At 35.0% G+C, this 12761-nt stretch overlaps 1 protein-coding gene across 2 annotated transcripts in view; it reads right to left on the bottom strand.

Moving 5' to 3' along the window:
- Nucleotides 1–1824: 1824 nt before the first annotated feature.
- LOC117327869 (tyrosine 3-monooxygenase-like) overlaps nt 1825–12761 on the bottom strand; it is a 52844-nt gene continuing 41907 nt past the window's right edge. For both annotated transcript variants that reach the window (XM_033885088.1, XM_033885089.1), the window contains 6 exons: nt 12479–12529; nt 10510–10655; nt 9876–10011; nt 8950–9076; nt 7711–7940; nt 1825–3354 (listed from right to left, as the gene is read on the bottom strand). In XM_033885088.1, coding sequence (XP_033740979.1) covers nt 3180–3354; nt 7711–7940; nt 8950–9076; nt 9876–10011; nt 10510–10655; nt 12479–12529 — 865 coding nt within the window. In that variant the 3' untranslated portion in view covers nt 1825–3179. The remainder of the gene's footprint in view (nt 3355–7710; nt 7941–8949; nt 9077–9875; nt 10012–10509; nt 10656–12478; nt 12530–12761) is intronic.

The raw sequence follows: 12761 nt of genomic DNA, 5'->3' as shown, positions 1-12761 counted from the left end.
TTTCGTTACATTGTTGACTCATCAAGATGGACTTATTAGATGTGCCACTTTTCCTTTCAATTTTTTTCGAAAAGTTAAAATTAACTTATATTTTACAGTCAATTAATGTTGTGATTTTTATTGAAAATATCCTTTCTTCCGTTTTTTAAACATTTACATCTCTTAATATCGATATCGAAGAAACATGTAGAATATTTGCATCAGATGATTGTTGATGTACATATTGAAAATATAATAATCTATGTCTATTTGTTCATTTCAGCATTCAAACAAGTTAAAAAGTAAGTTTTGTATATTCATTTCTTATCATATTTTTTTGATAAAATCAATCATTTCATTTTAACTATGTATTTCGATATAAACCAAATTAATTCCAAATCCTCAATTTATGCGAGGCCTTTGTTAATTTCTCTTCAATCAATTTCCGTTGACCTGACTTTTGTTAAAATAATTGTACTTTAGAGTAAATCTATGGAGACTTATCGGGGATGAATAGAAGTTATTTCGAAACGACTTTGTTAATTACATGTTAAATATCCATTGTATCAAGTTTCCCAGGGTACGGAAACATTCACTAAAACAACAACTTTCGATTAACCATCGTTAGGCCTTCAAATTGTCAGTTTGCTTCAAGTTTAATTGCCTTTATGCGAGGTCACAATGTCTTGATGTCAATTCTTAGTCCTAATGTAACAATAAATCGTGTACTGTAGCTGATGTTATGAATATTGATTGATTGTTGTTTAACGGTCCGTTGACAGCCGAGATTATTTTGGGGCAAATCACATGTGAAACTTTAATCTGTGGATAGAAATGGTTGAGTAAGACGTTTTAGAGGTAAAATCAAAGAACTAACATATGATAAATTAGAATAGCATTATGCTATATTCTTGATTTTGTTGGATAAGATATAACAATAGAAATTTGGCATATCTAGTTACAACATGTATGGTTCATAATTTGTTTAACTTTCCTTGTCATAATTCATTAATGTATCCAGTACCGCGGAGGTGAGGAGACTTTTCAGATCCGGGACCTGGAAATACTCACATGGAAATCATGCTTATTTCATTGACTATACTGTTCTACATTGTTAAACACGAAGACTTCTACTTTTAAATGATAATGACCAACTTGACCAAGTTGAAGATAATGTCATGAGAGAGAGAGTAAAAGAGATGCAGTTGTTTCCTAAAAAGCCAAAAAATATGTATATATAGGTAATAATTAATTTTGGGGGATATATACTGACAGGAGGACAGTCTTAAAGGATTCAGCTGTTGGACAGGAGGATATGGTATCGAGTGGGTTCTTGTTCCACTGAGATATTTTACGTGGAAAAAATGATTGTTTTCTGGCCATGGTTTTGCAGTGTGGTAGTTGAAATGATTTGTGATGGGTATGCCTTGATTTCCTGTTTCTTGGTAGGAGTCTGTTGTGTTGGCTGCGGATGGCTATTTGGTTGTTAATAATTTTGTTTATCAGAGTCTCGAGTCTCTACGTCTGTCAGCCAAGACATATTGCTATTTGTTCCCTATCTGCATAGTTTTATTACACTTGCATAAAGAGTGGCACATATGAATGATATATGTATATAATATGTAAGTAAATCTGTCTTTGGGCACATGTAATTCTGATTTACCTTCGGATTAAAACACCATGGAAATTCGACGATTACACGTCAGACCTGTAATTTGGTACTCTTTATTGGCGTTTAAATCAATACCACTAATCACAACGGAAATAAATCAAATTCCATTATTATCCGTCCCAAGTTGAATTAATTTTAGTTTATTATCCAGATGATTAAAACATAACAAAACGATCTTGCAATATAATTTATTGAGTGGTCGCTAAAGCTTTGACCACATTTGTACATTTACAAACAATCATATATCAACAGTGTATATACGCTAAATATACTAACTATAAATCTGTCGATTTGATAACACAGAAGTTGAAGTTCATTTTATTATTCTCTGCAGACATTGTACAATAATATACACTTGAACTAAGGATCGCTGTACTCGGAACTCCTCGGGTGTCACATTAGAGGAGTTTCGATTGGAACCAGTCATATGACGCCAATGCGGATGACCTGTTTTGTACTGGTTATTCAGAAAGCAGTATCGAGAACTGTAATACATATTATACGATATAAGTTTGTACTTGTTTGTTATATACCTGCAGGTTCAATGCTTTCGTTTTTAATTCTCAAAAGAACAAATTGGTAGATAAAATCGTTCATTTTGCAAAAAGATTATCAGTGCCTGCTCTTCATTTCAACAGTTCTTGTTTGATATAGGGCAAAATAACCAGCGAAGGTAAGCGGAACTTAATATTTTTATCTTAAAAGAAATTAAAAAAAAAAACCACAACTTTATACATTGACATTTACATAGCATTCCCATACAGATTAAAGGGACACAACTCGTCAATCACCAAATAGCTTAAAGATTCATTCGTCGCTCTATCCATTTCGTTTGCAAAGATATACCGTTATTTGTCATCAATGTTTAGTTGTATCTATAATAACAATTAAACACACTCAAACACCACTTTTGAAATGTGTTTCCTATCTGAAATGTACCTTTTAACTGATATCCAAATCAAAATACACCTTACTTCATTCGGTATCCAACGCAATAGCAACAGTTTTGAAGTTACAAAAATCTTGAAGATTTTGAAGTGAGACTTGTTACATGCATAAATGATACCTTTCAGTAGTCTTTACATTAATCATGAGTAAATACATACATTAAATGTTAGATTTAATGTTCTTAAATAGAAAAATGACAAAAAAGTGAAGAAAGAAAAAATGAAAATATCGATACATTTCGTATCGATTAGATACTTTAGGGGAATTTTGGATGGAATGATATATTACTGATTAAGTAACTATAGTTTGGAAACTATATGCACTACTTTTCATATAACAAGTGTAACAAGTATAACAAAGTCGATAAATCATAAATCAAGTACCAAGGAATCTTTCTCGGGAAATCAAAGACGAACACAGGATACATTAAAATCAAAACCACCATAATAATCAATTAAAGAATTCATTCAGGAAGAGTTGTTATACCGCAACCCGTTAATTATTCACAAGCATGTTAAATTTTCATGGAGCAGGTCAATACCTAAATCCGATCGTTAAGGTCCATCATAGTAGTTCAGTTTCACGACACTTGAATGGTTTCCATACCCTTCGTGGCTTTTTGAAGACAATCGATGTCATTCCGAACGGCTAGAGCAATGGCGTCGACTGTTTCCCGTTTGTCCAGTTGTTGGATGGTCTGTGTGTAGGGATCGTACCTTACCTCCGATCGCCGGGGAATGTTAGCCGCATATTGCCTGAAAAAAACCCAGAAAGATATACCGATATTTGACAAACAATAGACAAAAATCAAGTCTTGTACATGGTGTATTTGCAAATTTGTCAACATATTTACTTAGTGGTACTGATAGAAAATTTCAACAAAATGAAACAAGGGAAGGTGGTATTAATGAAGAAAAAAAATAGTGATGCATACGCCATAATTCAGTTTCTGTCGAGGAAATATGAAATACGCCTGTCTCTATCCACCTAACGAGAGTGAGACGAAAGTTACTTTATTATTATAACCTGTGTCACACCTGTCTCTATCCACCTAATGAGAGTGAGACGAAAGTTACTTTATTATTATAACCCATGTCACACCTGTCTCTATCCACCTAACGAGAGTGAGACCGTAACTACATTATTATAACCCTTGTCACACCTGTCACTATTCAACGAACGAGAGTGAGGCGACAGTTACTTCATTATTATAACCCTTGTCACACCTGTCTCTATCCACCTAACGAGAGTGAGACGACAGTTACTACATTATTATAACCCTTGTCACACCTGTCTCTATCCTCCTAACGAGAGTGAGACGACAGTTACTACATTATTATAACCCTTGTCACACCTGTCTCTATCCACCTAATGAGAGTGAGACGAAAGTTACTTTATTATTATAACCCATGTCACACCTGTCTCTATCCACCTAACGAGAGTGAGACCGTAACTACATTATTATAACCCTTGTCACACCTGTCACTATTCAACGAACGAGAGTGAGGCGACAGTTACTTCATTATTATAACCCTTGTCACACCTGTCTCTATCCACCTAACGAGAGTGAGACGACAGTTACTACATTATTATAACCCTTGTCACACCTGTCTCTATCCACCTAACGAGAGTGAGACGACAGTTACTACATTATTATAACCCTTGTCACACCTGTCTCTATCCACCTAATGAGAGTGAGACGACAGTTACTACATTATTATAACCCTTGTCACACCTGTCTCTATCCACCTAATGAGAGCGAGACGACAGTTACTACATTATTATAACCCTTGTCACACCTGTCTCTACCCACCTAATGAGAGTGAGCCGACAGTTACTACATTATTATAACCCTTGTCACACCTGTCTCTATCCACCTAATAAGAGTGAGACGACAGTTACTACATTATTATAACCCTTGTCACACCTGTCTCTATCCACCTAACGAGAGTGAGACGACAGTTACTTCATTATTATAACCCTTGTCACACCTGTCTCTATCCACCTAACGAGAGTGAGACGACAGTTACTACATTATTATAACCCTTGTCACACCTGTCTCTATCCACCTAACGAGAGTGAGACGACAGTTACTACATTATTATAACCCTTGTCACACCTGTCTCTATCCACCTAATGAGAGCGATATGATCATTCACATGTACAATCAAGCATTGTCTTCAACTCATAAAACGTATGTCGGTGTGCCGTCACTTCCAGGAATGTACGAATTGTCTCAAGAGAAAAAAATGAAATAAAGTCTCTTTGTATTTAATTACGCGGAAAGTCACTACAGAAGACACGTCCTACCAAATTGACTTTTGAGATAACAAATTAGAAATGTTTTAGGGCTATGTTTGTCATTCGAGCGTGTGAATGTATGAGTCTCAGGGCGCGATATCTTAATCAGTTTAAATCTCACATGTATGTAAGTGATTGTCCGATGTTGTGGAGCCAGAGCGCCACAAACCTATCACGCGATGTAACAAACTAACTCACAACACGACTTGTCAACCGTGAAAAGGCGGAGAAATATATCAATAACGAAAACTAATCCATAGTTAACACCATTAGACTGACAAACATTTGATCATTGTATCGACTGATTAAGATTGAACCACGTGACACAGATTATACCGCTATCACTAGAAGGCATTGAGCGGTAAGTCACCATGTTTGGCATGGCGTAATCTGCTGAATTGATTCAAATTTTAACACAATACCAATGTTTTTATTTATGACAGAAACCTATTGGCATTATCCAATTCCAATCTATAATGGGATACTTCATTTGGAATCTGACTCCAGCTTGTATCCTCCATTATGATTTCCTGGCGTTAGGCGGAATGTGACTCCGGTGTGTCACAGAGTAGACGAGGGTTCTCATAAACTGCTGTACTGATGTGGGTAATCAGATGATTGCCATTAAACCATCAAGGTCAGCTTCTATTTCAGTTCGACATCCAAAGTCATTTTATACCCAACTATTAATAGTCATTAGTAAAACTCCACTACATCCACTTTACGTAATTAAGATTTCGAAGTTATTGTCGGCACTGTTTTATTTATTTATATCCTCAAACTCTCACGAATAAAGAGTATCTATATGCATAATTTATTCAATTCTTGTTTCATTTCAAGATAGGACCGATAACGATGAAATTTCAAAGTTTAAACGATGCTTAGTAATATTTATATGATGATAATGATAAACATTACGTATTACAAAGACGTTTTAAATGTGTTCGGGAAATAAACAATAAAAACATGAAAATAAACGATTAAAGGAGTTCCTTACACAGTCATCATAATCAAACAGGATAAACTTCAATCAAAGCATTGGACATCAACAGACAATCCAATGATACCATTTGATGGACACGCCCATTATGCTCAAAACTTTCTGTCCAATACATAAAACACATTAATAAATATAGGTACTTTCATCTAGGTTGTTAGGTGCATTGTATGATATTCATTTCCATTTGTCTCTCATTTGTGTCAGATATCTCCCCCCCCCCCCCCCCCTTCCACCCCAATGGTGGCATGTTGCTCACACCGATCCATGTAACACACGTGATTAGTGGCCGTGTCGGCTTCGTTACACACCGCTTCGTGTCAAGCTCTCCCCTGACCTTGATGAGCTTTAATTTGTTCAATGGTTTTTCTATCGATGATTTCCGGTAGATTGTCACAGCTGTAACATATCTAAAGGAAACGATCCAATAAAAGTCGGGCTACAAAAGTAACTACAAAAACCACTGACGCCATGATTGACTATAACCACAAATACGTCAGGCTAAGAGAGTATCGACATACATGTGAAACATGTAGATGTAATGAGTGACTATAACCACAAATACTTCAGACTAAATGTAGGTGCCATAATTTATTATAACCACAAATACTTCAGACTAAATATATATGCCATAGTTGATTATAACCACAAATACTTAAGACTAAATGTAGGTGCCATGATTAACTAAAACCTCAAATATTTCAGACTAAATGTAGATGACATGATTGACTATAACCACAGTCAAATACTTCAGGCTAAAAGAACAGCAACATAAGCGTGAAATGTGTGACCCTAATTAGGTACGCGACAGTCCACTTTACGAAGAAGAAGAAATCTATAATTGAATAATGTTTTCTAGGAAGCATTTAACATATTGCAGTCAAAGGGATACGTGGCGAACAAAGGGTCATAACTCTGAATATAGATGGTTACAAAGACGCCAGGGATACTGATATAAAAAATAATCATGACAGGTACAATAATATTCTCGAAATATTTGTGTGACGGAGTCTTAAAACACTGTATTATTAATCAGTCTGATATAGCACAGGTTTCAGGAGTATGTCTAAGTAAAAGAGCAAAACAACTAAACAACATACAAAACGACATAGTATGTCAAGTATAACACTTCTAGTATAGGATCGGTGTAACAACATATCGGCTTCAAGGAAACCATATAAAGCTACCAAAGCGTGCGTAACATTGCAGATTGCACAGCAATTCGCTTTGGGAAATGTGACGCCATCTTGTGAAGATGATTAACGCAATAATTAGGTTACACATTGTCCATAAATCAGAGGAAGTGCAAATCATATACCAGCTATACAGACATATTTCAAAATTATCTTGTGAATATATAATGCTGTTTCGTAGTTGCACTAAACAGATAACATACGTTTACAAAGCTAAATACACATAACACCGCATTCCATGAAATATTCATCAACGAATTACTTGTAACGAGATGGATAACTGAAACAGATACTTTTTGGTGGCAAAACACCAGTAAATCTCCAATGCCTGACAGTTCACCATGTGTCCGTTCTATACGATGAAGAGACTTTGGATATGTCTGATTGTTGCTATTTTTACCCAGGAATTTTATAGTCCTATATTATAACGTAAATGTCATTGATATGGACGAACAGAATAAGAAATGAACTTTAAATAGACAAAATTACAATAGTATTTTTTATGTCCATGAAATAGGAATTAGAATATCAAGATTTCAAAACAAACTGTAATAAGTCGATGCCCGTTCGATAGTCCAATTATTGTTAATAACAATAGAAACTAGTATGTTGTAACCTACCTCATCTTTAGCATCATGTCATCAAACGATTCCACGTAGAAGTATATTGGTTGAAGATCGTCGTCTGTGTATTCCTGGACAGATGTCTTAGCAGGATCAAAAGGACGCTGGTCAGGTGCATCCGACAGCGCATGTTGAAGTTCTCCGTACGACGAGAGCGTTCCGGCTCCGTAGGCCCGTAGTTCGCCGTTTTCCTTACACAAACCAAACTCTACTGTGAACCAGTACAACTGTAAGTAAATACCGATGTACAGTAATGTTATATGCAAAATTTTCAATATTACTTCTAAAGAATTGACATAGAAATACATTGACCCTTGGTAGAGGACAATAAAATGTAACTCAACCAATGACGTTATGGAGTTGCCCCGACCATTGACATTAAATAACAGTTAACCCGAACATATGCATTTCAGAGGATTTACCTCGACCACTGACTTTAATGAGAAGTTAGCCCCACCATTAACGTTCAGTAGGAATTTACCTGATCATAGAACCTAAATAGGAGTTACACCGACGCTTGACATTAAAGAGGATTTATCCCGATCATTGAATTAAAGAATAGTTTCCCCGATCTATGACATTACAGAGGAGTTGCCCCGAAAATTGACATAACCTTTACGAGTCATATCGATAAACGATCTGGTATGTAGTATCGCAAGAAAAACAAGAAATTGAACTTTCTTTTGACTTCAAAAATGAATATTAATTCCTTGAATAATGTTGATATTCTTCCAAAAGAATTGAATTTAACTATACTGAATATATTTAGCTGACAACTGGCGTATGTGTGTTAATGTTTTACAGGAATATTGTATTTGATATTCATGGTTTTAAAATAAACGGTATTATGATTCTAAAGAACAAAGAGATTTAAAGTCTTCTGATCTCAGCTCTCCAGTGCAGCGTCTCCTCCACACTAGCTTGCCACCTTGATGTATGGGAGATCAAAAGGAACAGAAACATGGATCGATATATATCTAGGCAATACAATTACCATGATGTCATATTAAAGCATTTTTACACCATAAGCTGTCCATATCTTTTCAAATATTCCTTCAGCATTATACTTATCTAGCCTTGAAAAAGAAGCTAACACTTCTATATTCAAAGTCAAAATTTTGTTTGAGATTTTGCTATCGATATATCCTATTCCATTTTTGCTGTAGTCTCTGAATCAGAGCAAATGATGTTTTCAGAGCTATACTAATTGAATAAGTATTCAATATTTGAACTTACCGTTGCGAATTTCTCAATGTCGGCATCAGAAGCTCCAAGTGTGGCTAGACCTATTTCCTGGGAAAACTGTGCAAACTTTGGATCGGCTAACATTGGTACATGTCCTAAAAGTTCATGGATGCAGTCTCTAAAAAAATAATATGGACGTTTCGCGTATAACAGATTGCTTAGTCAAAAGAACCACTTATACAAATTCATGTACCTATTGCGTTTGTTAAGATTTATTTATCTATTTTTCAAATTGGCCATCATTGCTTGTTTCGACGTTTAGAATTCCTCCAATTTACCTCAGATGTGTAAATGAAATAAGTCGTATTGACTTATTCCTGCCGAATATCATGATATAACGTCTAAAATGTGTTTCAATAGTAAATAACAAATGCTATTATCATAAGCAGACACACAATGTTTGTACGTGGTTTACGAAGGTATTGATAGAAAATTCAGAACTTCTTAAATCCTGGAAAATAACTTTTAATATTTTCATTGTTTCAAGGGAATGTTAGCCAGAACATGAGTTTGTTTGAAACTGTAACACAGAGATAATCATTTGTTAGCAATATTTGATCTCAAAATGGATGCATGCGTGGAATCCCGTTCTGTTGTGTTCGAACATTATTTGATGTAATATTGTATATGGAATTGTATGCATTGAAGTGTTACCCTGGTGTCAACCTCTGTACTTACAGTATCGAGAAATATCAATCTTAATTGATTTCCAATCTTATCCCTGGGAAAACCGAATTAATGAACTAAACATGTTTCTGTGCGGTTCAGTTACCCATAAATCGTGATTAGTTTAAATATTTTCTACATTACATATACAGAAACGGCAGGGTAATTCTCCACTAGCACATAAAGAAGATAAACTGCCTGATAAAATTGAAACAATTGCTGTTTATGTAAACACGGAAACAGTGACTTACGGTTCTGGAGAGTGATCCGGCTTTGACCCGTGACGAACATATTGAGTACATTGGAATACTCGGAAAGCAAGGCTAGCCAGGAAGTCACGTGCTGACAAAAGTCCAGAAACGGGTCGAAGCTGGAATCCGGTCCTTCCTGGGAGTACATAATATTGTGAAAGGTTAATTGTCGTGGATAATTTTGTATTTCATTTTTCCTATTGATACACACTTAATTGGTCATAGAAGTAGCTTAGATTGTTGATTCATCGATGAGACAACGAAGACGATATTTTTAATTGTGATTTTTTTATCCTCCTTATATTAAATCAATTTTTAGTGTACAGACAAACCAGTCGAATGTTTGACGTGTAACTATTTATTCCTGACTCTGGATATTTCCATTTTAAGTACTTTTGGAATTACGAAATATGATGGATTTCAAAAACTTCTGATATAAATGAATGTATCTACATAATGAAATGTATTTGAGAAGATGCTACTCCAATAAAATTTAAAGAAAAATAGCATACTGTCACAACTGAAACAAACCACCGAGCACAATTTACCTCCCTATGTACCGAGGAGTCTAGACTAGCAACAATAATAAAAAGTTTAAGTGAATATTTTACATTAGGTAAAACTGTCGTCTCACTTTTCAGATAATTGGAGACGTCTTCTAGCTGTGGGATTCTGGTCAGACAATAACCACATTCTTTTTCAAGAAGTTCGAAATTCTCTCTGTGTTCTTTACACGCATGTGTTGGGAAAAAATCCTGAAGACGGCTGTAAACGTGGTTCCTAAAACAGAACAATGATGTGATCCTGTGTTGCTAATACAAAGTTACATATTTTGAATACCTTTTAACTTCATACGTACACGTACAACATTTAACAATCTTTTTTTAAATCCTGTATGCTACGTAATGATCAGAACAAAACGACAACGTTCACATTTGGGAGAGAGACAATAAAACCCATGCTTTTAATCTCATCAACGCTGACACAAAACCCTCTCTCACCAACAGTTATTGGAATGATAAACACAAATGTACATGTATAACATATTTTCACATAAACATATTTGTTTATAACAAAGATGTATGCACCCTTTCACGAACGAACGACACTTATCGATTTATCTTTAATGTCAAATATTACAAGTGCTGAGCATCACCTCTCCGTGATATCCCCCGATGGATGCGTCTAACAATCGCAATAGAACAATCTGATGGCCGATGTTACATTAACACAGACTGATATATTCGATCGAATCCCTTAAATACAGACATTGCAAACTATCGTCTGCTTGTAATGAATGGCGTGAAAATAAATGAGTGTTTTAGTTAATGTTGTGTCAATAGCGAAATCAGACCAGTGGCTCTTTCATGATTGATACTTTCATCTGAAAAGGATTTAATTTTGCAACTGATATGAATTAATAATTCAATAGACTGTATGTTTTACAGAGTTCAGACGACACGCATTATCACACACGTTGATACAGCTTCCCCTAGTGCCGTATATTTGTCTATCGATCTGAGTTAGTATTTATTTTATCTGTTTGCAGTACTAATACGAATTTAACAATGGCCATTTTACTAACACGGGATATCGGGACAAATTTACACCCGAGTTAAAACTGGTACTTGTGAGTGGGTGGACGTATTATTGAGTACAGTAGGACAATACTAGTTTTTGTTTTGGCCATAAAATTACAGTTTTAGAGTGCTTTAGTCGGGCTATTATGATATTAATGACAATGTTTGCACATACATGCTAATGACTGGAAATAACTTTGTATCAACTGGACAATGAAAAAGTAAATAGTCGCTTTACCTGTTGTTATAATTATCGTAACATTATACCAATATTTCATCTCGATTATTGTCGCCCCATTGAATAATACTCTGTAGTCACCATTACGTACTTTTATCTCTGATAAGTTGTGAAAATTGATTGAGGACACATTAGCAAATACGTATGTACATATTTTTATATTTCAAGAGTATCAGTAACGGCAGTTGTTGTTTCGATATCATCATTGCTGCTGACGCTGTCAACTTTTGACAGCAAATCATTTTCTGAAATTGCAATATCCAATTCTTTATTTTTTTTTAAAATTTGTATTCATTTTTTTAAATATTTTTTTTTTATTTTCATTATTGAACGATTCAAATAATACTGTGTACAAAACAAGGCCGTTTATGACTACACAAGGACTATTAAAATCCTTCACCATCAACATAACAACACCATCAGATGATGAAAGGGCTACAATTGAAGATGGCTCTTCTAACTATGTTATTATAATCTATTTATGAAGTGAGCGATAATGTAGAACAATTGATAATCTATGATTTACATTAGCGAATAATTGTTGCTATACGGCAGGGATTTCAAAAATAAACGACAAGGCAAATAAAAAAATAAATCAAACTATTGATATTGTAATTACCTGTAATAGTGTCGCAAACGACGAAACAATTAGAATATCCTTGCAAAATTCCCTTTTTGTAATAAAACAAATTCTGCACCAAAAAAGTAATAATCCATATAATGAAACTGAGGACCCTCAAAACAAGTCCTCAATATGATGGCCAAGGCTATCAACTCTAACATACCAAGTTCGTGTTTCCTCTTCATTGTACTCGACTCTCGGGATAGGCTGTCCACTGAAACATCAACAAACATTATATAACCTCGGGATAGGCTGTCCACTGAAATATCAACAACCATTATATGACCTCGGGAAAGGCTGTCCACTAAAACATCAACAAACAGTATATAACCTCGGGGTAGGCTGTCCACTGAAACATCAACAAACATTATATAACCTCGGGATAGGCTGTCCACTGAAACATCAACAAACATTATATAACCTCGGGATAGGCTGTCCACTGAAAC

This window comes from Pecten maximus, chromosome 5, assembly GCF_902652985.1.
Source record: "Pecten maximus chromosome 5, xPecMax1.1, whole genome shotgun sequence".
NCBI lineage: Eukaryota > Metazoa > Mollusca > Bivalvia > Pectinida > Pectinidae > Pecten > Pecten maximus.
This window is presented reverse-complemented; position numbering and strand designations above follow the sequence as displayed.